Here is a 25,190-nt window from a genome sequence, read left to right as displayed (position 1 = left end):
GTGGCCGACTGCAATGTAGGCAAGCTCTTGTCTGGGAGGAAAGGTGGTCTTGGGCCGCTCTGTCCTTGGACAGGCAGGGCTCCAACAGCACTGGCACACAAACCTCACCCCATACTGGTGATCATCTGCCCCAGGGGAAAGATCCGGAGGGAGGTTTTGCCTTCTGAAATGCTGCTTAAAGTGGAATTTCCCACTTCAGAATTGCCGGCAGGGGGTTAGCTTTGTGTCTGCGCCAGGCATAGAGTGAAATACACTGTGTGTGTAGAGCTTTTGCAAAGCAGATTGCTAGAAAGCCGGAGATCTCAGCAGGAAGAGCTGTGCCAGGTATTTCTGCCTGTGCTGCACGCCACTATTGTGCTTTCTAATACCTTCTGGAGCACAGGGGCTTTGCTGCCTGAGATTCACTTTGTTGATTTGCTGGTAAATAGCTCATCTTACTCTAGCTTTAGTTCTCTTTGGGGTTGCAAATCACTGTCTCCACACTATATCAGCTTGAGGGCAGCCGGCATCTCAGTGCTCTTCTGTCTGGCCTCCTCCCAAAGCCTTTGTTTAGCCCTTTCTCTGCCAGATTCCCAGCAGGGATCACCTTACTGCAAGGGGCTGGGGGAAGAAACATCTAATGAAGATGCTTCTCTTTTGCCTGCCTTCCTGTCAACTGCTGGTTGGGGGTGCTGCAGTGTCCCAGGGCCCCTCTTGGAGACTGCAGGGACATATTTTGGAAGAGAACAGGATGTGATGGCTCGTTTAAACTTGAAGGTGTTTCTTTTCTTGCTTCTGGGATGGCTCTGGCTGGTCTCTGTGGTGAAAGTGCATTTCTGGTACAGGCTGTAGTGGGCTTTTCAGAGGGGTCATTGGACCAGACTTACTAAAAGAGGCAGAAAATGAGTGGTAGCTGTTGAGTGAAAAGGGGATGCTAATGAGATCTCACCTGGGGTAGAAGGTGAAACATAAACAATGATTAATGCTAATGCTAATGAGTTTGGTCTCTGCTTGGTACCCCACAGAGCTGCCATCCTGATTACGCAGCTTTGTGCAAGGCACTAAGGTCTGCCAACACATAAAGCTAGCCACAAGCAGGGAACAGCTGGCCAAGGCCATGGGCAGCCTCCTCTCCAAAGCCTGTAGGGTCTAATGAAGGGATGTGCACTGAAGATGGAGGAGGTGAGCAACAGGGAGCATGTGGCTTAGCACAGTCTCTTTGCCTCCCCCAGATGATCCAGTTTGTATCTTCAAGCATCAGCCTCAACCGCCGCACTCAGTGCTGAAGTTTCTGCAGGACATCTTTGCCAGCAAGGATACAGCCAGCATCTTCTACCACACAGACATGATGGTCCTGATAGACATCCTGGTGCGGCAGATTGCTGATCTCTCCCCAGGAGATAAGGTGCTCACAGTAACCCATAGGCACTGGGGAGCACAGTCCCAAAGCAACAGTGGTTCCCCATGCCCTCTGTTGGGCTTGCTGGTGCAGGCAAGAGTAGAGTCCTGGGGTGAGCGTGACATTTCTGAGTGCTCAAGTCAACACTGGGGGCTGAGGAAGAAGGGGAGGGATTTATCCTGCCTGGCACACAGCAGTAGAAAGGTGTATTTTGAAAAAAAATCTGCCAGCCTTCTGGTGGTCTGCACTCTTTTGTTGAGGGACCTTTGGGAACAGGGACCCTCTGTGAGTAGTAGAAGTAGGAGGAATCTCTGATTTGGTTTTGCAAGAGGCAGGGGATGTGTGCATGTTTGAGAGCAGGTGAAAAGCAGCCCTGGGTTGCTGAGGGAAAAGTACAGTTTTCATAGCTACTAATGAGCCTTAAGGAAAAGCAGGTGCCTCTGGAGTTGCTCTCTGGCTGGTGGTGCAGCAGCAGCTGTTCCTGGGCTCCTGCTGTAATGGAGGCTGGCATGCTTGTTTATCTCACTTTAAATCTTTCATTGTGCTCTGTGTTTTGTCTCCTCTCCCACTTGGCAGCTGAGGATGGAGTATCTATCTCTGATGCACGCCATCATCCGCTCCACACCCTATCTGCAGCACCAGCACCGCCTCTCCGACCTGCAGGGCATCTTGCAGCGCATCCTGGGGGAGGAGGAGGAGGGCCAGCAGTGCCAGATGGACAAACTGATCATCCTGGAGATTTATAAGGAGTTCCCAGAAATTTCTCCCAGTACTAGCTAACCACCCTTTGGCTTGGACTGGAGTTTGAACCGCTTGGATCTACGATGTCTCTTGTTGACACTTTCTTCCTATTCCCTTCCAGTACAGCTCATACCTTATATCCCTCTATGCGAGGCCTAAGGTTGGGACAGCATTCACTGGCCCTTCAGAGATGCCAGCAGCAGGAAGGGCAGGGGGTGCCCCCAGGGCCTGGTGCTCGGGAAAGGTCAGAGTGGGGTGGGTGCTGGTGTGTGGTTTGCCTGCAAGACTCAGGTGGGAGGTATTTAGGCAGTGGGAAGGGCAGAGAGCTTGCAAGGGACTTAGCGGGTGTCGGGGGTGTTTAGCTGTGCTGGTGTCCCGAGGTCCCAAAGCGAAAGGCCTTTGCCTTAGAGTATCACTTCTTTTCCATGTGCATATCTCTCCCCGCAGTGACCAAGTAGAATCTGCTGGTGCTTGGAAGAAGCTTTCGTAACATCTGTTTTGTTTTCTGCTGCTAGTGCCAATGTGATCCAGCCCTGCTAAGGGGAGGTAGCTCGCTCGCTGTCTTAACGCCTTGTCTAGTGAGCCTTTCACTCCCTCCTGGCCCTCAGCTTTGCCTCTCGGTAGCAGCTCACCTGGGGTCATAAGCAGCTGTTGTGATAAGACCTTTTTTTCAGTCTGCTTTCTATAGTGATGTTTAAATCTGAATTTCTTGCACTGTGGCAGCCTAGAAGTAATGACCATGTGGGTGATGCTACCCTTAGGAAGCCTTTGGCCCTGGACACAGCGCAAAGACGGGTCCTGCCAAGCGAAAGCTGCTGCTTGCCATCTCTCTTGCAGTGTTGCCCTGGGGGGCCTGAACCTGAGGGGCTGTGTGTGGGCAGACACGCCCTGTTTGTGAAGCGTGTGGATTTCTTACCTTGAGCTTCATAGTAGCTCTGTCTCGCTGCCCACCCTCTCCACGTGGCAGTGCTCGGAGGCAGTGTGAGTCTGGTGTCCAGTAGCTTTTGTGACTATGCACGAGTGTGGGGAACCCTTATTTATTTTTCCTCTAGGTTTCTAGCAAATGGGATTAACCTGTTTCCCTGTTACAGATAGTCACACACACTAATGTGGGTCTCAAATATTCTTGTGCGCAGTCTGGTCACTCCCTGTCCTCAGCTCTTCCTTTGCAGTATCCAGTGTAGGAGCTATTGGAAAGTGGAACTGGAAATACTGAGCACTGGTTTTGTGTTGTTTTTTTTTTGTTTGGGGGGGTTTTGGGGGTGTTTTTTGTAGCTTGAGGCGATGACACAAACTCCGCTCTGCAGGCCTGGACTCTGGGTACTGGGGCAGTGATGCTTAGGAACAGAGGGGGTTGGCCTGGCAGCCAAGGGGGACAAGGACCCCCTGAAGTCAGCCTGGGAACACCCAAAGCTTGATAACCACCCTCAGAGAAACCTATATTTCCCCTGTAAAAATGTATGAATGTCAAAAGGGATCCTGTATTTTCTTAAACACTAAGTGTAACATGCAGAAGAATAAAAATGTCTTAAACTGGACTTCTGTGAACATAGCCCTGCCTGCCCTGTCCTGTTGTGGGGGGACCAAAGGGGTGGGTGCAGCTCAGGTGCCTGCAGCCCATGGAGGCAAAGCTCACCCCCAAATGGGATCAATGCAGCAGTTTTTGCACACTCAGCTTATTGCATTGTGTTTTCCTACCACACTGCTGGCAGAGGAGGAGTGGTGGAGGCCAGCAGCCCCTGCAAGGGGCACAGCCATCGCCCCATGGGCCTGCCCAGCATCCCTGCTGCAGATTAAGGGTTTGGCAGAGCAGTTTGCTTCCTGCAAGAGATGCGCAGCCTCAGCTGGCTCCCAGCAGAGCTGCCGAGGCAGCAAGCCCCATGGCAAGGGTTTAACGGTCTGTATCGAGTGCTAATGAATCACACTTTGGCTGCGGATGTCTGTTCCCAAACCTCAGCGCCATGCCTGCTGCTTTGGGGGTTGCCTTGGATGGTGGAGGGTGCATGTGGTGGGAGGGCAGCGGGTACTCGGTAAATCGAGTTGGCAGCAGGCAAGTCAGTCTCTGCTCCTGGCTGTGTGCTGAGGGTCAGCCAGCCAGGTGGTGGGCTACAGCCCTGGCCCAGACCAGGGGTGTAAATGCCAAGTGCAGGCTCTGCTCCCCTCCCCTGCACCCCCCCCCCCGCCCAACCTGGGGGCTGCATTAAACACAGCTGTCTGCAGAAATGCTCTTGCTGCTTTGGCCACTGACTCCCAGGGCCCCTCCTCATGGCCCTGTGGTGTGTCAAGCTGCATACCTTGGGGAAATCATGATACATGAGGGCTGCCAGTGCTCGCAGGTGCCCACCTTGCAGTGGCTCTCCTGTGCCCCTTGCTCTGGGCAGCATATGGTTACATATCCCTGGAGCCAATCTCAGTTTGCCTCTGTGTGCTGCTTGGGCTTGTTTTCAGCTTGTGCTCTACTGCAGCAGTGGGATCTTCCTCTGGCATTTGTTCTCAGTGGCACAGCCCAGGCTTAGCTGTGCTAGGCTCTGCTAGACAGGAGCGCAACCCAGGCAAAGCCTTTTGTGACAGTATCCTGCCTGCCACAGGGGGATGGCAGAGCTCTGCCTGGACTGAGACTGAACAGGCTGAGCTGGTGGTTCCCTTCAGCACCCTGAAGCCATTGGTGTCTCTGGGGTTGCTCACCCCATGTACCAGCTACACAGTGAGCATCACCCCCATGCTGGCACGGCGGGAAGAGCTGGGGGGCGGCCTGCTGTGGGGGATCACAGGGGAGAGCTGCACTTGCTGCCCAGGAACAGCCTTCGCACATCGCAGGGAATCAAATCACAGCATGTAACCTCATTATCCCCAAGCCCGCTCAGCGGTTCCCGCTCTGCACACGGGTGACAGGCACAGATAACGCGCTTGCATTGCCGTTAGCTGTAATGGGCCTCTATTAGAGTGGTATCTCCCTGTATTGGTGTGTTTTTATTGCGGTGCAGCAGTTGGGGTGTTGGGGGGGCTGGTGCAGGGGGAGGGATGTGCTGCCTGTGACCTGTGCCTCTGCTTTATTGTCTGGAATGATTCAATTACAACTATTTTGTGGCAGTAGTACCCTGATGATTTTCTCTTCCTCCTCTGAGCTGTCAGATGCATAATTAGAACAAATAAACTTGAAAGTCTCTGTAATTTTTTAAAAGCATCACCTCTCGTGATTGGGCTTCTTGATGGCAAATCCCCAGTTTGAGGAGGTGCGATATATAATCCAGCCAGCGGCCGGGGCTCGTGCAAAGCCAGCGCATTCCTTTCACATGCAGGTGCTGCTCTGCCTGTTATTAGATGGTTTCTTGGGTGAGCTGTGCGTGGGGCTGGGGTCACTTGGCTAGTTGGTGTTAGGCTAATGGTGCCAGGAGGGCTCAGGTGGGTGCACAAGGGCCTGGACAGGGAGAACATAAATCCCTGCAGGCACAGCTGGCATGGCCACAGCCCCATCGGTGCTGGTGCTGGACCGGCCGAGCCAGAGACATTTTGTGGTGGCTGAGGAGTTAATCATAGCAAATTATTGATCAGGAATCCTACAGAATTTGTAAATTAACACACCAGTTTCTCCAGAGGCTTAGAAATCCACACCCACCAGGGCTTGTGTCAGCCCTCAGCATTGTGTAAGCACATGGGAACTTGTCTCCAGCATGTGCTGAGCTGCACTTTAGGACCTGCTTGGTATTTCCCATGGTGGTGCTGAGATGTGTGCTCAGCCTGGGTACTGAGGCAAGGATGAGCCCTGCCTGCTCTGCGCACCCTGCCGCTGTGCAGGTGGTGACCAGGCCTCAGCTCCTGCACAGGTGATGGTGGTGGAAGGGAAGCGCTGGCCATGAGGATGGTGCAAGGTGGTTTGGGGAACTGTTGTCTGCATTTGCACACACTGTGCTTGGACTTCGTGTTTGCTTAGTTTCCATGGGAGTGGGAGCTTGCTTGCAGTTAAACCCTAAATCAGTAGGCAGCAGTTCTCCCTACCCCTTCATTTACACTAACGACGATTGATAGGAGATCGTCTGTCACCACCAGTGGAACTGAAGCCGAGTGAGATGGTGGTGGTCGTGGTTGGTGGGGGAGCACAGGAATACAGGGCACTGGGCAGAGGCAAAGCGCCGGTGATGCTAGGATTCAGTGCTGTAGCAGCAGCATGTGGGATGCCATGGCTCCATCCACAGCTGGTGCAGAGGTCACCACCACGGCAGTGCTGGATGGACCCCCTTGAGGTCCTCAGACCTGCTGTGCCAAGGGGTCAGTGCATCTCCTCTGACCTCCTCCTTGCTGCGCAGATGGCCTATGCTGTCCAAAGCAGCCACTCAAATTTCTGCCAAGGGACCACAGGACCTTGCACAGCCTCTTTAGGTTTCCCACGGGGTGGGAGCATGTTTGGCTCCCCAGGAGTGTTGGAGAGTGCATGTGGCTCCTGCGGTGCTGGGAGCAAGGGCTGAGTGAGTGGAGGAGCCCCATCTCTGGTGTGAATCCATCCCACTGTTAACTCGTGCATGTTTTGGGGAGCTATGCAGGGGCTGCGCAAAGGGTGCTGGCAGCATTGGCACAGGGGTTGCCCTGCTCTCCAGCCCACCCACCCTGAACTGCAGCCCCTCCAGCACAGCAGCATGTGGGGCTCTTACAGCCCCCTTGGAGGTGGGGGATGTGCACGGAGGCACTGTGTGTCCTGTGTAGTCCCTGCCTTTCCCTACCTCATCCTAAATTCCCTCATCTCCCAAATTTACTCTATTCCCCTCCCCAACACAGCTCATCCTTCCCTAGCACACGGCCCAGGTGCCATGCCTCCAACTCCCCTCTTCTTCAACAGGACGCAGGCAAGGATGTTTACCCTGCCGTGGTGCACTGAACACTAATGAGAACGTAAACCCCTGTTATTCCTAAGCCTATTACAAGCTTCAGTGGATTAGGCTGTGATATTAGTTGATTGAGATCAAACCAACAGCTAAGTTGCAAGGCTGATACACTAATGAACCATCCCAATGCAAGGTCTCCAAACTAAATTTTCCTTGGAAAATTGGGGGGTTTTCATGGGTGCTGGAAGAAAAACCTGCAACTTTCTCCCCAGTGTTGATGCCTCAGCTGGTGCGTGGGGGCAGCTGAGGTCTGCATCAGGTCTGCACAGGAGCAGGTCAGCTAAATCCCTGTCATGCACTTGGGTGCCCATAGGTGGCACAGACGAGTGGCAGAGGCTGTGATGCTGCTGCAGGTGCCTGGGCACTGCCTGGGGAGCAACCGCCCTGTGCTGCGGGACAATGGGAAGCCCTATCTCATGCACGCAGTAAAATAACCATTGCTGAAGTTGTCATACTTGGTGCCGCTTGCAGATGGATACAAGCAGGCAGAGGGAGTCGTTAGGGCTGCAAAGCATTAGCAGTGCCTCTTGCCAAAACGCTGGTGCTCTCCTGCCTCTCACTTTCTGCTAGCAGCAGGGTGGCTAACCCCACAGTCTCTTGTTGGTGCCTTGGAGAAGCAGCCTGGCCCTGGGGTTGCTAGCGGTGGCACAAAGATTCTGCTTGCCACCTGGCACGCCAGTGGTGCCACCGTACGGGTGTCGGCGGGCATAAGCAGAGGTGTGTGCTGAGGACCTGGTGTCCAGAGGCTGTGGGACCTCTGCCTGAGGCATGGACCCGTGTCCCTGCAGCACCAGGCAGGACTAGGGGCTGGGTAGAATGCAGCCCCTCATCACATCCCAGCGGACAAGCACCAACCTGCGCCACGGCGCGCCGGGGCAAGGGGAGGCTGGGCTATACCACCAGCAGCCATCACCAGAGCTGGCACCGCTAGGCTCTGTGTCCCTGGAAGGGCGGCCACGGAGGGGGGTCATGAGCTGCCTGGAGGAGGTGGGTTTGTGCCAGCAGGCATCTTGCCCGCTGCCCCTTGGATGGGGGCTGGCACGCCCTGCCTGGCAGCACCTGTGCCTTGTGCAATGGCTTGGTGTGCCTTCCGTAAGGGCCGGCACAATGCACTCTGCACAACGGCCAGCACATCTCACGTGAGGGTGGGCACGCCTGGCACCAGGGCAACCCCCACACAGTGCCTGGCACGGCTGACCCGTCGGTCCCTCGTAAGAGGGGACCCGACTCTCACGCGGGGACGGGATCGTCCCTCACACGAGGGGACATACCCCTCACATGGGGACAGGCCTGTCCCTCTCAAGGGGACACATCCCAATACACGGGGATTGGCAAGTTCCTCACACGTGGACGGGTATGGCCCTCACATGGTGCCCGCCACCCCTCTCACCGGGGCTGCGCGCAGGGCCCGGCCGGCGGCCCCCGCAGCCCGGGGAGGCGGCACCACCACAGCGGGGCAGAGGAGCGGGGCGGCCGCAGGGTGCCCGCCCTCCCACAAGATGGCGGCGGCGGGGCGGGCGGGGGCGAGCGGCGGGGGCGGGGCGGGGCGGCGGGAGCCATGTTGGGGCTGCGGGAGGAGCCACCGCCGCCGCCACTCCCGGCTGCAGCAGCAGCGGCGGCGCGGCGCGGAGCGGGGGGCGGCCATCGCCGCCGCTAGGCGGGGGGCGGCGCCGAGCTCAGCCGCCGTGCGCCGGGGCCGGGCGGCGGCCGCCGAGGCACCATGGCGGCGGAGGAGCCGGTGGCCGCCCCGAGCCGTCGCTGCCGCCGCCGCTGCTGCCACCACCGGGGGCCGCCTCCGCTGCTGCTGCCGCTGCTGCTGCTCCCTTTGTTCCCCCCCGGGCTGGGGGCCGCCGCGCCGCCGCCGGCGGGCTGGGGGCCGCCGGCCCGCGGGGGCTGCCCCGCCGCCGTGCCGTGCTGGGCGGCGGCGACGCCCCCGGAGCTGCGCGCCGTGCCGCGCCGCCGGTCCCCGTCGCGCTGCCCACCCCGCGCCGCCCTGCCGCCGCACCCGCTCCCCTTCCCGTCTCCATCCCCCGAGCGGCGGGGTCGGCGCGCAGCCCCCAACCGCCACCCGCTGTTCCCCCAGTACAACTACCAGGCGGAGGTGGCGGAGAACCAGCCGGCGGGGACAGCGGTCGTGGCGGTGGCGGCCCAGGACCCCGACGGGGGCGAGGCGGGGCGCCTGGTGTACTCCATGGATGCCCTGATGAACAGCCGCTCGCGGGAGCTCTTCAGCATTGACCCACGGGCTGGGCTCATCACTACCACGCAGGCCCTCGACCGCGAGAGCATGGAGCTGCACTACTTCCGCGTGACGGCCACCGACCACGGAGCACCCCGGCTCTCTGCCACCACCATGGTGGCCATCGCTGTGGCCGACCGCAACGACCATGACCCTGTCTTCGAGCAGGGCGAGTACCGGGAGACCATCCGGGAGAACGTGGAGGAGGGGTACCCCATCCTACAGCTGCGGGCCACCGATGTTGACTCCCCGCCCAACGCCAACATCCGCTACCGCTTCGTCAATGAGCGGGCCGCCCACGCTGTCTTTGAGATCGACCCCCGCTCTGGCCTTATCACCACCAGCGGGCCGGTAGACAGGGAGAAGATGGAGAGGTACTCCTTGGTGGTGGAGGCCAACGACCAGGGGAGGGAGCCAGGTCCCCGCTCTGCCACGGTCAAGGTCTACATCACGGTCCTTGACGAGAACGACAACACTCCTCAGTTCAGTGAGAAGCGCTACATCGTCCAGGTGAGGGAGGACATACGGCCTCATACTGAGATCCTGCGTGTCACCGCCACGGACCTTGACAAGGACAACAACGCACTGGTTCACTACAATATCATCAGTGGGAACAGCCGGGGCCAGTTCTCCATTGACAGTGTCACTGGGGAGATACAGGTGGTGGCCCCGCTGGATTTTGAGGTGGAGCGGGAGTATGCCCTGAGGATCCGGGCTCAGGATGCAGGGCGCCCTCCTCTCTCTAACAACACCGGCATGGCCAGCATCCAGGTGGTGGACATCAATGACCATGCCCCCATCTTTGTCAGCACCCCATTCCAAATCTCTGTCCTGGAGAATGCTCCCCTCGGCCACTCCGTCATCCACATCCAGGCCGTAGACGCAGACTATGGTGAGAACTCACGCCTGGAGTACAAACTGATGGGGGTCTCAGCTGACACACCCTTCGTGGTGAACAGTGCCACAGGGTGGATCACAGTCAGCGGGCCCTTGGACCGGGAGTCAGTCGAGCACTATTTTTTTGGGGTAGAGGCTCGGGACCATGGCTCTCCGTCTTTATCTGCTTCTGCCAGTGTCACCATTACTGTCATGGATGTCAACGACAACCGTCCTGAGTTCACCCAGAAAGAGTATTTCATCCGCCTGAATGAGGACGCAGCCGTGGGGACCAGTGTCCTCAGTGTCACGGCAATTGACCGGGATGTGAACAGTGCCATCACCTACCAGATCACAGGAGGCAACACACGGAACCGCTTTTCCATCAGCTCGCAAGGTGGGGTGGGGCTCATCACTCTGTCTCTGCCGCTGGACTACAAGCAGGAGAGGCGCTATGTGCTCACCGTGACAGCCTCCGACCGCACCCTGCGTGACAACTGCCACGTTCACATCAACATCACTGATGCCAACACACACCGGCCCGTGTTCCAGAGTGCCCACTACTCTGTGAGCATCAATGAGGACCGTCCTGTGGGCAGCACTGTGGTGGTGATCAGTGCCACAGATGATGATGTGGGGGAAAACGCCCGGATCACATACTACCTAGAAGACAACGTCCCTCAGTTTCGCATCGATCCAGACTCTGGGGCCATCACTCTCCAGGCAGAACTGGACTATGAGGACCAGGTCACCTACACGTTGGCTATCACTGCCAAGGACAATGGGATCCCCCAGAAAGCGGACACTACCTATGTTGAAATCATGGTGAATGATGTTAATGACAATGCTCCACAGTTTGTCAGCCCTCATTACCAGGGCACGATCTCTGAGGATGCACCTCCCTTCACCAGTGTGCTCCAGATCTCTGCCACTGACCGGGATGCCCACACCAACGGGCGAGTGCAGTACACCTTCCAGAACGGGGAGGATGGGGATGGAGACTTCACTATAGAGCCCACCTCAGGGATCATTCGCACTGTCCGCAGGCTGGACCGTGAGAACGTTCCTGTCTATGAGCTGACTGCGTACGCTGTGGACAGGGGCATCCCTCCTCAGCGAACTCCTGTTCATATCCAGGTTACCATTCAGGATGTGAATGACAATGCCCCTGTCTTTCCCGCTGAAGAGTTTGAGGTCTTGGTAAAGGAGAACAGCATCGTAGGCTCTGTCGTGGCCCAAATCACAGCTGTCGACCCAGATGAGGGACCCAATGCCCAGATCATGTACCAAATTGTGGAAGGCAACATCCCCGAGATATTCCAGATGGACATCTTTTCTGGGGAGCTTACAGCCCTGATAGACCTGGATTATGAGACGAAACCCGAGTATGTGATTGTAGTGCAGGCCACCTCTGCCCCTCTGGTCAGCAGAGCCACGGTCCACATCAAACTCATTGACCAGAATGACAACAGCCCTGTTCTCAAGAACTTCCAGATCCTGTTCAATAACTACGTGTCCAATAAGTCCAACACTTTTCCCTCAGGGGTCATAGGGAAGGTCCCAGCTTATGACCCAGATGTGTCTGACCGCCTCTTCTACACCTTTGAGCGGGGAAATGAACTGCACTTGTTGATTGTAAATCAATCGAGCGGGGAGCTGAGGCTGAGCCGTAAACTTGACAACAACCGTCCACTCGTGGCCTCCATGCTGGTGACTGTCACAGGTAGGTTGTGAAAATTGTTAAACCTTTAGTGCAGTACCTTTGGGGGACTCTGCGTGGTCCCCCTCGGGGAGCGCGTTCTGTGTTGGGGGGGCAGGTTGGGGACTGGCAGCAAGATTTGGATTGGGAGTCCCTTCCAATCCGGGAATACTGGAGGGACTGGGAAGGTGGCAGTGGGGGCATGCTGCAGGGAAGTGCTCTGTAAGGGGGCCGAGGCCAGAGGTGGTCTGCAAGAACAAAGCATCGTTACTCAGCTGTAAGGATCGCTTGTAGCTGCTAGCAAGATACCTTTGGAGGTGCTGTCACCAGCGAGGCTGAGATGTGCAGCATAGGGTGCTGGCCGGACAAGCAGCTGGTTCCCAGGGTGGCCAAGCTGACAGCGCAGGGGCTGGCATGCCACTTTGCTCCCAAGCCTGGGTGCCTCTTCTCCCTGCTGGGACCAAGCACTTGCCCGGCTGTGCTCAGGAGGGAGGGAGGGATTCAACTCAGCATGGAGGGAGCCCTCTTAAAAATACCCATCTGCTGGTAGCAAACGGTTCAGTCTGGATTCTGTCTGTAGCACCTTCAAACACTTGTGCTTTCTGGTGCAGGTTCTAAAACCTGGTACCACCTTTCTGCAGCCAACTTAGTGTTGCAAGGGACAGCTGTGACAAACCTCAGAGCTCGGTGCTTAAAACTCTCTCATCGTGTGTGTTGCCGGAGTATCCAAATGCAGATGCTAGTGGTAGCTGCTGGGTTGGCTTTGGAGAGTGTTGGGCTCCCCTCCGGCCAAGCTAAGGGTAGGGCAAAGATGGGCCTAGGGGCTTGTCTATGAGCAAGCAGGGTTTGGACCTAGAGCTCCCCACTGCCTGAGCTTTGCCTTCACCATCAGCCTTTCTTTGCTTGTGGATGCGTGATCTGAAATGGAGGCATCCGTCCATTGCTGAACCAAGGAGCAGCTCTGGGGGAGGGAGGGCAAGAGCCCTTTTTGGAGGGGCCAAGTGCCAAATTACCAAGAGTGCCTGGGGAGCCATATGTTAAATCATGATGCTCCCTGACCCTTGGCTACCAGCTGCCTCTCCCTCTCTCTATCTGGTTTATTCAGTGAGGGGAGGATTTCTTTCAAAAGATGGAGTGAGAGCTTTTAGAGGAGACCTATTCAAGGCAATCCTGCATGGCCAGCACCAGCCCATCGGTGAACCGGGCCTCTTTATAACTGCAGGGCTGGCTGAGAGCGGATGCAGGCACACACATGCCCATTGCTGGAGATGGGGGACTGTTTTTGACCTTTCCAGCTTCTGCCCGAGTGTGTTTATGCAAGCCCTGCCTCTTTGCACACTTAACCCTGCACAAAGGCAGGAGACAATCACGTCCCAAAGTCCTGTGTTGTCAATCCGCCTCGCGGCGAGGGGGCCTTTGCAATTAGAGTGTCGTCATCTTCCAGCGGGAAGGGAGACTGGGAGAGGTGCACTCGCAAAGGAGGGGAGAAGATGGAAGGGGAAGAGCTGTACCAGGGAGGGAGGCAAGACACTGGAAAACAGGCCTTTTGTTGGCTTTGATATTAGCTACAGAGGTGGAGGTCTGGTTTGGTTTTTCCTTCTTTATTGTTTGAAGCCCCCCGCCCAGCTGGCAGTCCTGTCGGCCCCATGCTGTCGCTGTGTTCAGGGGGAGGGTGGGTGGATGGGTTTGCAGGGCTGGCGGCCAGGACATTCAGACCCGGCTGCATTGTTTGCCTGGGTGCAGTGCTGCGCCAGAGCACCTTCCTTCTGCAGAAGGGCAACAATAGCACCTAGGTGGATAGCCCGAGGGTCAGCATCCAAGGAGGGAGCAGCTTCCCTGCCTGTCTGTGAGCTTTATGGTCCCTTTGAGGGAGGCTGGATCCCCCTAAATCACAGGGCAAGGGAACCTTCTGCCTGCCTGTGAGCTGTGTGTGTTCTCAGCTCAGCTCCTTGTAGGAGGCGGGGAAGACTTGGGCCATCGCAAACCAGTGCCTTTCCAGGGGGACTGACAGCCTCAAGACTGACCCCAGCATTTCGCAGATGTGCGGGCACCTATGGCTGCTAAAAACGGCTCTTGGCCACTGCGGGTACAAGACAGTGGGGTGGTGGGGCTGTGTCTGTGGCCAGCAGCACAGTGTGAGATGGGAGCATTGTAGGAGACTGACGTCATGTTGGCTTTAAACCATTCCAGACTGGTTTCACTGGGCCCAGGCTGCTGGGCTGGTGGGAAGAGTAGCGGCTCAGCTGAACTCAGTTGTGGCTGCTGTGTTGCCCCTGTTCCCCTCGAGCTCTTTATGCACAGCTCCCCTTGGCCTGCAGCCCGGGAGCTTGTCCTGGTGAGGGGACCCATCTGTCCAAGGTGTCTCACCTAAAATCCCAGCCTGGCAGGGAAGACCCCCCCTAGAGCACATTTGTCCTGACTCCTATGTCTGAACACATCAGACCCATCTTTCCAAGCCAGGTAAGGGTCCCAGGGCTGCCCTGGCCTTTCACAACTTACATGCCTCTTCTCTCCTGAGGAGCCCTTGCACAGGAACTTCCTCCCCTGTTAGATCCATCACAACTGGAGGTGCTGACCACAAAGTTAGGGTGGGAGACTTAAGGATTTCTCTTTCTGGTTAGGGAGCAGTTTTGGAGTCTTCTTGGTTATTATATTTTAATACCTGTCTTTAGAGTTACTAGGAGAGTAACATACATACTCTGTGCTGGGTGAGTGGAGTCTGATCTACTTCTGAGATCTCTTAACATGTCAGTATCATCAGAATCTTAAGAGGTCTGCCAACGCCCTTCAGAAGTGGTGAGGAATGTTCACTTTACCCATACCTGTCTCCTCCTTTCCTGGCTTCTCCATATGGAGGTGTTATACAGCTCCTCAGCTGCAAATGTGAAAGCTATTCCTGTCTGTCCCCAGACCAACCTCTCCGCCTCTGTGGTGGCTGCTCAGGGTGTTGCAGTCAGAGCAGTGGCTTTTGCTCTTTCAGACACTGGCTCTGCTGCTCAGAAGAGGACAGGTGGTGGTGCACCGGAGCCTATTTCTGAGTTCCTGGTCCTCCCAACTGAGGAAGAGGGGTGCATCCCCTCCTGGGTCAGGGAGACTGAGCTGAGCTGCCTTCTTTCCCATCCCTGGAGCTCCCTGGGAGGTTGAAAGCCAAAATGTTTGCTGTAGGGGAAGAGGAACCCTCTGCTAGCAACTCTGAGGCTCTTGAGGTGGGGATGTTGGCTGAAGCCCATGCCTTGTGCCGCATGGTGGGCTGGAGTGATCCCATGGGTTCTGGAGAGCATGTGGCAGCATGGGGGGACAGGAGAGATGGGCTCTTGCCCTGGCAAACCTAGGAGACCGTTGGGCAGCAGTCAGCAGCCCTGCTCCCCACCAAGAGGTTTCCAGCGCAGGCCTGTCATTCCCAGGCTGACAGCGCAGCCCCCAGGGGAGTCTGCTGCCCAGCCCACTCCCCCGGCTGGAGCTCTTTTTTTGTAGCTTTGCTGCTTTTGAAGCTGGTAATTGTCACTCTTGGAAGTGCAAATGTGATGACCCGCTGCTGTCCAGCACGGGGGTTAGAGCCCCTGGAGTCCCTTCTTCCTGCACCTTTCCCTGTAGGAATGTGCTGTCCAGCATGGGGGTTAGAGCCTCTGGAGTCCCTTATTCCTGCTCCTTTCCCTGTAGGCATGTTTCCAGGGCCCCTTGCTCTGCTGCATGAATATTCACCAGGCACCAGCCCTCAGCCACAGGATTTAATCAGAAAGGCTGAGCATTCGTGATTAAAATGCTTCCCAGGGGGGTCAGTGCTTTCAGCCAGCTTTGGGCTTTCTTTTGGTAGCTGGTTTTTTTCCCCCCATTTGCAGTGGGTCATTCTCTTAACCATCTGCTTCCCCTTGCACGGAGCTGAGGGGGAAGGCAGTCCTGCGTGTGGTGTTGGGGTGGGTCAGTGTGTTATGGGGGAGCTTACCAAGGAGGGCTGTGGGACCAGGACTGGCTCCGCATTGCTGCTGGGAGCCACGAAAGGGGCACTTGGGTTTTCCTGCTGTGGGCTGGGCAATGCCAAAGGTGTCCGGCATCCTGCAGCCCACATTCTTCCCCGGCTACAGCTTCCTTGCTCCTGGGAGGTATTGCTGGCCTCCGGCCTGCCCCAGGACTCAGCATCACATCAACCAAGGCCTAATAACAGCCATAAATCAGGCAGACGTCTGCCTGCCTATTGCTGGGCACTGAACAGCCCTTGGGGAGAGTGAGAGCTGTCACCCAGGCCTCACGGCTGCTTCTGGGTGAACCATGAGCCAGAGAGAGGGGAGTGGGGGCAGCTGGGCTTGAACTGAGCTCATGCTTGCCTTGGCCAGAGAGGCAAACTGCAAGGAGGGGACAAAGGGAGAGGAGAGGGAGCGGGGACACAGTGCAGCAATGGGCTGGGGCCATCCTGCTTTATTCCCACTGAGAAGGGAGCTGGTGTCAAAGCAGTGGCTTTCCAGGGTGCTGCCTCACCAGGCAGCCCCTCGGGGAGGGATGCCTGACTGCTGGTGGCTTTGGGAGCATCTTACGTGAAGCACGGCTGAGCCATGCTTGTGGCTTTCCCCTCACTCCTGCCTCCCCAGGGCTGAGTGCTCTCGGCAGCCTGTGAGCCTCTTGCAGAGAGAGGTGCCTTGGGGGACACAGGTGATGATGCCAGTTCCTTGCGCTGAGCCCAGGCAGGTCTAAATCCCCTGGCACATCCAGCCAGGTGCTGGACAGAGCTGTTTGGTAACCACTGCTCATGCTGCCCCCATGTCAGAGCCAGCAGGTTGTCACACTGGAGTGGTTTCTCACCTTGCTTCCATATGGGGCAGGAGCAGTTTGATTTCAAAGAGCAACCCCCTTCCTCCAGGAGATTAGCTCCTGGGTGACTGTACTGTCACTGCTGCTCCCCCAGCCTGATGCGAGCCTTATCTCCAGAGCACCAACCCCAGCGCAGGCTGGTGCTTGCGTGGAAATTTGCAGGGTCGCCAGAAAGCTTTCACCTTCTGAAGAGACAGCGGAAAAAAGGGAGACATTTCAATCTTTAAATCCTCCTGCACTGCAAACTTCAAAGGGGGCTGAGGAAATCAAATGGCTTTGCAGCACGGCAGCCATGGGGAGAGGGACAGTAAAGGTAGCTTTGCACGTGAGGCTTGGAGCTGGGGCATGGGCAGGGGATGTGGGGCTGGTGTTTATACCCTCTGGCCCTCAGCGGGGCTCTGGCTACCAGGGTGCCAGGAAACCTGCTGCTACTCCTGCCACATTGCATTCAGTTGCAGGAGATGGAGCATTGCTGAGCAGGGTCTGGCTGAGTCTGCCAGGCTCATTTCATGTGTGGTCTCGGCATGGTCTGACCAGGGCTGCATGGGGGTGACAGCCTGGTCTGTCAACCTGTCCTACACGCCCTGGTAGTGGTGCTTATTTGGGCCTGGGTTACATCTGTGCACAGGAGATGTTGCCACAGCGTTATGTCCCACTTCGAAGGGTGGGCACAGGAGATGTGGTGGCATGGGGCTGTGCTGTGCCTTCGCACTGCTGAGGATGGGGTCACCCTGAAGATTGCGGGTCCCCTCCCTGCTCTGCACAACACAAGGTGGTGTTGCACCTGGGCTGAGAGAGGGACAGAGATTGCAGCATGTGAGCGACCAAGCAGCTCTCCTGTGTTCACACTGGTAAGGCACTGTGCTCCCTCCAGGGCCACCACAGGCAAGATGGAACCATGGCACCTTTGGTGCAGTGTCCTGCTAATGGGGTGGTCACACCAGTGTGCTTGGTTGTAACCTGCATGGCTGTCCCTGGGGCTGCGAACAGCCAGAGCCACTGAGGGCTCGTCCTTCAGCTTTCTGGCTGCGAGGTGAAGGGGCAGAGCATGAGCAGCCCGGCACCGGGCACCACACCAGCATGTGCTGGGGATCAGATGAGGGCTGGGGCGAGGCAGAGGGGGGCCTGCCCTCAGCGGTGCTGGGAGATCTTTGCCTGAGCTGCTCTTCCTCCTGAAATGAGCTCAACTCTCCTGCCTGCCTTTCACAAGCCCCTCTCCCATGACAGCATTTAAACTGGAGGCAGATGCCCAGGAGAGGATGCACAAGGCTGTCTCTGTGGAGCTGGTTTACCTGCCAGGGGTCAGTGTGGCAGACAGGGAAAGGGGAATGTCCCAGAAAACCCCTCGCTCATCGTTCAGGTGGCCATGCCTTTGGGGTTGCATGGGTGGCTGAACCCACCATCCCTAGAGGAAGGGGGCAGCTTGCATTTGCCACTCGTCAGTCATGTGTGTGGGATGTTACAGCCCAAGGATAGTCGTCTCCACTGAGATGTACTGATGTAAATGTCTCAGGATGATGACGGAGAGCTGGGTTTCCAAGGAAACACTGAGGGGTTTGAGGCTGTCTGGTGGATGTGTGGTGGGAAATGGGAACTGTAGGCAACAGCCATGTGCTGCAGACACCCATAGGGCATTAGGAATGGGGTGCTGGCAATGGCCTGGAGGATGGATTGCCCCATTTCACCATGAGCAGTGAGGCTCTTGATGAGCCTCATCAAGCATTCCTGGGGCCACAGATGTAGGCACGTCCTTGCCTCGTGATCCTGAAGGCTGGCTCTGCCTGCATGGGGTGGAGGGCCCAGAGAAGGGGGTCTGGGGAGAGATGAGGTGTCCTGGAGCAGCAGGCAGGCTTCTCCCTTTCCTGGGTGCCCCAGCCAAAGCTGCTAGCACAGGTGCATGGGATGGCCTGAGTGAGGGGGACCTTGGCAGGCTGCTTTGTGGGATTTCTCCTGGCAAAGCCACTGTCTGGGGTCACATGGAAAGGAGAGTTAATAACTGAACCACTGCACAAACTTCTGCCTGGGCAGAGAGGGGGAAGAGTGACAGGCCCAGCAAAGGGCCAGGCAGGTTGCATTTGAGCAGTGTAAAGTGGAGAGGCTGGAGAATGGGCTGGGGTGCTTGTGCTCTGGAATGGACCAGTGGGAGTTTTATCTGAGCAGGGTATGGAGCTTTCTGTCTGGCAGGTCCCCAGCTGGGGTAACTACAGTCTGCATCTCACTTGGAGGGTTGCTTTGTGCCTGCCTGTGCTTGTAGCAGGTTTTCCTGGAAGACTTAGGAATGTGGTCACATCTGTCTGTCCAGCTCCCATCTCGGCCAGTATTTCCTAATTTGCAGCAGGGTATGACCTTCCAAGGTAGAGGGATTTGTTGGGTTTCTGGGAGCTGAGGTGAGGTAGGGGGCCCCAAGTTGCATAGCTGCTGGGGTGGGTGCTATGGTGCTATGCCATTGCCTGTCTGGGCTGGTGCTGCATTGCCTGCATCCCTGCAGCCTGAGCTGCTAGCGGCACGTGAGCTTATCTAACATGGGGTTGAGATGCTGCTAACACCAGGTCCTGGGAGAGAGCAGGTGAGCATACTGGCACGCTCCAAGTGTGCGTTCACGCTCTTGCATTTGTGCCTGGGAGATTGCTTGTGGGGTGCAGGGTCCCAAGGGGAGAGAGTTTGTTTCCAAGAAAAATAAAGATTAAAGAGAATTAAACAAACCGGAGATGGGCTGAGGGAGGAAGGGATGTGGAGCAGATGGTGAGAAGGGGAAAGCAGGGAGACCAGCACAAAAGCCTTGGAGACCCTGGAGGAGAGAGGAAGGAAACGGCAGGAGGAGAGTGCAGGGAAAGGCAGCATGGGGGAGGCAGACAGGGTGCAGTGGGGAAGCAAAACACCCCAGGCCCTGGCATTGGCTCCTGTGTTTGGTCAGTCTCCTGATGGGACTTAATTCTGCCCAAATCTCACTAGCATCTTTGTTCCTGAGAGCTCAGTTTGCTGCAGAGATCCAGAACAGGGGGGAAACCTGAGAGTTATCTCAGTGGAGAGCCTGAAGGGAGGGAGAAAGTGCAGCCATGCCAACTGCTGCCCCTCTAGCTGAAGTGGCACCCTGCTAGCCCCTGGCGCTGTGGCTCCAAGATTTTTTAGCCAAGGACTCTGGCCTTCTGGGGTCTGCACTGAGGAGCAGGACTCTGCCCTGGGGTGGGAGGGAGGAGACCCTCCAAGCAGCAGGCAAAGACCTACAGTGTGTCCCTGTTCCCTCCCACAGATGGGATTCACAGTGTGACAGCCCAGTGTGTCCTGCGGGTGATCATCATCACGGAGGACATGTTGGCTAACAGCATCACGGTGCGGCTGGAGAACATGTGGCAGGAGCGCTTCCTCTCCCCACTGCTGTCCACCTTCCTGGAAGGGGTGGCCACAGTGCTCGCGACACCCAAGGAGGACATCTTCATCTTCAACATCCAGAACGACACGGATGTGGGTGGCATGGTGCTCAATGTCAGCTTCTCAGCCCTGGCACCGCGGGGCGGGCGCTACTTCAGCTCAGAGGAGCTGCAGGAGCAGCTGTACATGAAGCGCATGGCGCTGACAGGTGCCTCCATGCTAGAGGTGCTGCCCTTCGATGACAATGTCTGCCTGCGGGAGCCCTGCCAGAACTACATGAAGTGCATCTCTGTCCTCAAGTTCGACAGCTCGGCCCCCTTCATCGCCTCCCCCTCCACCCTCTTTCGACCCATCCACCCCATCACTGGCTTGCGGTGCCGCTGCCCACAGGGCTTCACTGGGGACTACTGTGAAACGGAGATCAACCTCTGCTACTCCAACCCCTGCCTGAATGGTGGGATCTGCACCCGTAAGGAGGGGGGATATACGTGCATTTGCCGCCAGCACTTCAGTGGTGAGTGCCCAGAGCTGGGGGCTGCAGGGGGATGGATGAGTGGGTCCCTTGGCCTTGCTGTCACCATGGTAGCGTTCTTTTCCTGGCAGGGCAGTGGGTGGCGGAGCCCCTCTTTGCCTCCAGAGGTCCAGCTCTGTTCCTGGCTCTCCGTGTTTCCATGGTGCTGGATACACAGGGCTGAGGTTGCCATAGAAATCTGTATTCTAGGGAGGTGGCATGGAGGGCTTATGGGGGCCCTGGCTGTCACCTCCCAGCCTTTTTCATTGAGCAGGAAGACCACATTGGACCATGCCAGGCTGGGGCACAGGAGGCTCCTTGGCCCTGCCCCATGCCAGTAGGGTGATGGGCTGTGGGGCCATTGGAGATGCTGGTTTCAACCCGTGCCAGTCTTCAGCTGGTCTAGCAGAGGTGTAGAGCCCACACGTGGTGGGTGAGCTGCTGCCCACTGAAAATGGAAGGGGAGGCTGGGCCTAGCTGCCCTGCTGGCAGGATCCAATCCAGGCAGATCTGATCCTACCCATGGGGGGAGTCCCTAGGCTGGCCAGTGTCTGGTTGCCCCAAGTCCTCAACAGGCTGTGGAGTCCTATGCTCAGACACGGGCATTTTGGGGGTGAGGGAAGGTGGCCTGTGGCTACTGGGGAGGGAGACCCTGCTTTGCCCTCCCCACCAGGAGGGAGCATGACAGCAGATGGCTGCCTTGGAGCCACTCTCCTGTCTGTGGCTTCTGGTGAGATAAGCAGAGTCCATTGTAATTAAGCCCCAGCATTTGAAGCATGAACAACCATTAGCAGAAGGGTTAATGAGCTCTTTTCCCTCTCACTTCATGCTGTCTCCTCATCCTCCTTGTGTGCCACAGAGCAAGTAATGGGAGCAGGGCCCGGAGCGTAGAATTGCAGCTGATCAGTTCCCTGTGTGCTGTGGGGATAGCACAGGAAAAGTGGCTGGCCAGATCCCCTGCGCTGCACTGCTGAGCTGGCTTGGGGCATCCCTGTTAGCAATGCCAGCAAGGTGCAAGGGTATTTGGTCTCCCTCATCTGCCTGGTTTCCACTTGGCTTTTGCTCCTACTTCAGAGCCTGCCTGCAGGGTTAGGAGGCTTCTGGTGCTGTGGGTGAGACAGCCATTGGCGGGGGAGCTCAGTGGTGCTACGCTGTCCCCACATCCCGGAGCCGGGACTGTGATGCCTGTCCCAGGCTTGTGCAGTGACAGCGCTCAAGGAGACTCAGCATCACCAGGACTTTCCTGGCTTGTCCTTGCCTCTTCATCCTTAGAACCATGCAGCCCAGCTGTGGCCAGTCTCCTCCCATCCCATTCCCATGCTATCCCGGGTCCAGACTTGCTCCTTCAGCCGGAGCTGACATCCCATCCAGTCCAGGGGCTCGGGCTGCAGGGCTGGCAGTGGTAGCTAGCTTGCTGGCTATTCTGGGGAACACCTGGGTGACACCTGGGTTGTCACATCCTTCACCTGCCCCCAGCTGCCACCTTGCCCCAAATCTGGGTTGAGCTCTGCACCTCTGGGGCGAAGAGTGGATGGGTGGCTGTTGTGTGCGTGCCCCCAACTAGGATGTGTCCCAAGCCTCCTGTCTCACTCCTCCCCAGGTGAGAACTGTGAAGTAGACAGCCGTGCAGGGCGCTGCATGCCTGGCGTGTGCCGCAACGGCGGCACCTGCACCAATGGTGCCGACGGGGGCTTTCGCTGCCAGTGCCCAGCAGGTGGCTTCGAGATGCCCTTCTGCGAGGTGTCCACGCGCTCCTTCCCACCGCGATCCTTCGTCATGTTCCGGGGCCTGCGCCAGCGCTTCCACCTCACCCTCGCCCTCTCGTGAGTCCTCTCCCTCCTCCAATGGACACTGTACCCGGTCCCCGTTCTGGTGGCTCTTGTGCACCCTGGAGCTGTCCAGGGACTCACTGGTGCTCTCCAGATCCCTGTGTTACTGGCTTTACCTCACCAGGGGGTTGCCCTGCTGCCTTTAGCCAAAGGGCTCTGCATCTGCACTGGCATGTCTCTCCTGGCATCAGCTCATCCCTTCCTCCAATGCCTCTGCCCTTCCCTGTTGCCAGTTCTCTGCCTCCATGCCAGGCCCTCCCATGCTCCCAAAGCATCCGCTGGATCAAGCTCCCAATCCATTCCTACCTGGGCTTGCAACCAGGGTCAGGGCCATGTCTCACCGTGTCCCTGTGCCGGGATGCTGTTGTGTTCCATGAGAGAGCAGGGATCTCCACGTGCTTCTTGCACACACCCTGCCCTCCCACTTCCTCCCTTGCCCCAGGTTCAGCACCGTGGAGCCCAGCGGCCTCCTGCTCTACAATGGGCGCCTGAATGAGAGGCATGACTTCCTGGCTGTGGAGATCATCCAGGGGCAGGTCCAGCTCAAATACTCTACAGGTAGGCTTGGCCCTGTCTGTCGTGGGATTTGTGACGTGGGAGCTGCGAGAAGGCCTGCGCTGAGCAGGGAGAGCAGGGTGCTGCCCTGGATGGAGCCCACGCTAAGGGAGACAGGGTTGAGAGAGGTGTTGGTGAGCGTCAGTGGATGGCACAGAGGATGGGTGTGTGTTTCAGGACCCTCCCTAGGCTTAGAAGTGCAACTGCAGCAGAGGGGTTGTGAGCAGAAACCCTTTTGAGGTCTGCCCTGCCTTTCTGCCCCATTATATCATCAGGAGCTTCATCTACTGCCTTGCCATGAGCCAGTTGGGAGAAGAGGAGCCTCCTGGGAGGATGTTCACTATCCTGTCGGTCTCATCCCTGCTGTCTTGTGCCATTGCTGTGCCCATCCTGCCTGCCCTGGGGGGTGCCAGGATCAGCTGCCAGGGGAACTGGGCACTCATGTTAACCACTGGGCCTTCCCTCATGTCATGTGTCCAGCGGTTCTCCCCTCTCCCCTGCAAGCAGTGCTTGGTGGCCATCCTGCTGCTGCTCTGGCTGCACTGGTCTCCTCAGGGCAAGGCCTGCCAGAGAGTGGCTGGAAAGGGGCTGGCCACTTGGTGCCAGAGCACGCCAGCAGTCAGCCTGGACAGAGGAGCTCTTCCAGGGTGCTGGCTGCTGGTCCCTGGGCTGTGATTCCCCCACCCTGCTCCTGCCGCAGGAGCTGGTGTGTCAAGCTTGTCTCTCTGAAGCCCTTCTCCATCCGTGTGGGGCTGTCAGCAGTGCGGAGGGCTTGGTTGCAGGTGCATCCAAGGGCTGTCTGGCTTCCCTCAGCATGCTGTCATCCCTATTTCTGCAGGAGAATCCAGCACAGTGGTGAGCCCGTACCTGCCGGGGGGCGTGAGTGATGGCCAGTGGCACACACTGCAGCTCCGCTACTACAACAAGGTATGTGCGCCCCAACTCTCCCCCATGCACGTGGGTCTCCCTCCCCATGAGGCATGAGCAAGCTGCTCCGGCTTTCCTGTTCTCCAGCTCTGCCCCATGAGGGAGGCTGTGGAGAGAAGGTAGAGGTGGTTTTCAGCTCTTGGGAATGGGTGCAGTGATGCTGACAGCCAGGTGCAGGGGGAGATCGACCCTCAGGCCACACTTGGAGGCAGTAGAAATGTGCTCCGTGCAGTGTCCTCACCTGTATCCATCTCTGGTGCTGCTTGCTGGGCTTGGCTGGCGATGTCCCTCCTGCTTCGCTCATGCTCCAGCAGCACAGCGTGGGCTGTGCCCAGGCCCTTTCCTTGCTGTCGTGCAAGCTGTTGGGTGCCTGGCTCTGGGGGCACGTGTGCTACTAATGCCCTGCGTTTGGTTTCAGCCCAAGGTCAGCGCCCTGGGGGTGGTGCAGGGCCCTTCCAAGGATAAGGTGGCCATCTTGACAGTGGACGAATGTGATGCCTCAGTAGCCCTGCAGTTTGGCAGTGAAATTGGGAACTACTCCTGCGCGGCAGAGGGTGTGCAGACCAGCTCAAAGAAGTGAGTTCCTCAAGGACTGTGTGGGGAGAGGAGCAGGGCATCTGGGTCCCCTGCAGAGTCAGCCCTTCACATCTGAGACCGCTGTAGTTCCAGGGGCCTTGGCTGTGTGTGCCTGTCCCTGGGGATTTCTGCTTCCCAGCCCGTGTGCTGGGGAGCCAGCTGTCTGGCCTAAGGTTGCTGTGGCTCTTAAAGCCATGGGCTTCTGTCTTTGCAGGTCCCTGGACCTCACAGGTCCCTTGCTCCTTGGAGGGGTACCCAACCTGCCAGAAAACTTCCCCCTCACACACCGGGACTTTGTGGGATGCATGAGAGACCTGTATATTGACAGCAAACGCATTGACCTGGCCTCCTACATTGCCAACAATGGAACTGCTGCAGGTACTGGTGCCTCTGCTCTTGCCAGACCCTGCCCTGGGAACTGCCCCTCCTGCTCACACAGTAGCACTGCCGGGCTGTAACAGTGGCGTGGCAGCACAGCTGAAGCTGAACAGCCTCCCGTTGGGGAAGGGGGCCTCCAGATCCCTCTAAATGACCCAGTCCCCATCCCAGCTAATGTTCTGGGAACATCCCCTGATCCCAAGTGCAGAGCCTGCAGAGCTGGCCTGTCTGGGAGATGCTAGGTGGTAAGTCAAGCTCCACAGTGTCTTTCTTGTGGCATAAGGAGCAGCGACAGCCTTGATCCTTACTCCTGAGCAGGCAGGATCTGTGCTGAGAGGCTGAGCATCTAGGCTTGCCCCTCGGCAGCCAGGCTGGGGTGCAGCGGTGTCTCCCTATATGGGCTGGAGGGAGGCGGTAAGCAGGTCAAGGCTT

At 57.4% G+C, this 25,190-nt stretch overlaps 2 protein-coding genes across 9 annotated transcripts in view; both read left to right on the top strand.

The window, feature by feature from the left end:
* Positions 1 to 3,657, top strand: part of NCKIPSD (NCK interacting protein with SH3 domain) — a 54,242-nt gene extending 50,585 nt beyond the window's left edge. For both annotated transcript variants that reach the window (XM_064453792.1, XM_064453793.1), the window contains 2 exons: positions 1,212 to 1,384; positions 1,955 to 3,657. In XM_064453792.1, the coding sequence (XP_064309862.1) occupies positions 1,212 to 1,384; positions 1,955 to 2,158 (377 nt within the window). In that variant the 3' untranslated portion in view covers positions 2,159 to 3,657. The remainder of the gene's footprint in view (positions 1 to 1,211; positions 1,385 to 1,954) is intronic.
* Positions 3,658 to 8,574: 4,917 nt separating this feature from the next.
* CELSR3 (cadherin EGF LAG seven-pass G-type receptor 3) overlaps positions 8,575 to 25,190 on the top strand; it is a 35,006-nt gene continuing 18,390 nt past the window's right edge. For 3 of the 7 annotated variants that reach the window (XM_064453790.1, XM_064453789.1, XM_064453788.1), the window contains exons 1-7: positions 8,577 to 11,834; positions 19,864 to 20,496; positions 22,094 to 22,316; positions 22,765 to 22,880; positions 23,716 to 23,804; positions 24,223 to 24,380; positions 24,595 to 24,758. In XM_064453790.1, coding sequence (XP_064309860.1) covers positions 8,717 to 11,834; positions 19,864 to 20,496; positions 22,094 to 22,316; positions 22,765 to 22,880; positions 23,716 to 23,804; positions 24,223 to 24,380; positions 24,595 to 24,758 — 4,501 coding nt within the window. In that variant the 5' untranslated portion in view covers positions 8,577 to 8,716. Of the gene's footprint in view, positions 11,835 to 19,863; positions 20,497 to 22,093; positions 22,317 to 22,764; positions 22,881 to 23,715; positions 23,805 to 24,222; positions 24,381 to 24,594; positions 24,759 to 25,190 lie in introns of all 7 variants that reach the window. The other 4 variants (XR_010373318.1, XM_064453791.1, XM_064453787.1 and 1 more) reach the window with 2 other exon arrangements.

This window comes from Phalacrocorax carbo, chromosome 6 (assembly GCF_963921805.1).
Source record: "Phalacrocorax carbo chromosome 6, bPhaCar2.1, whole genome shotgun sequence".
Taxonomy (NCBI): Eukaryota; Metazoa; Chordata; class Aves; order Suliformes; family Phalacrocoracidae; genus Phalacrocorax; species Phalacrocorax carbo.
The sequence above is the reverse complement of the archived record's forward strand: the minus strand, read 5'-3'. Positions and strand labels throughout refer to the sequence as shown.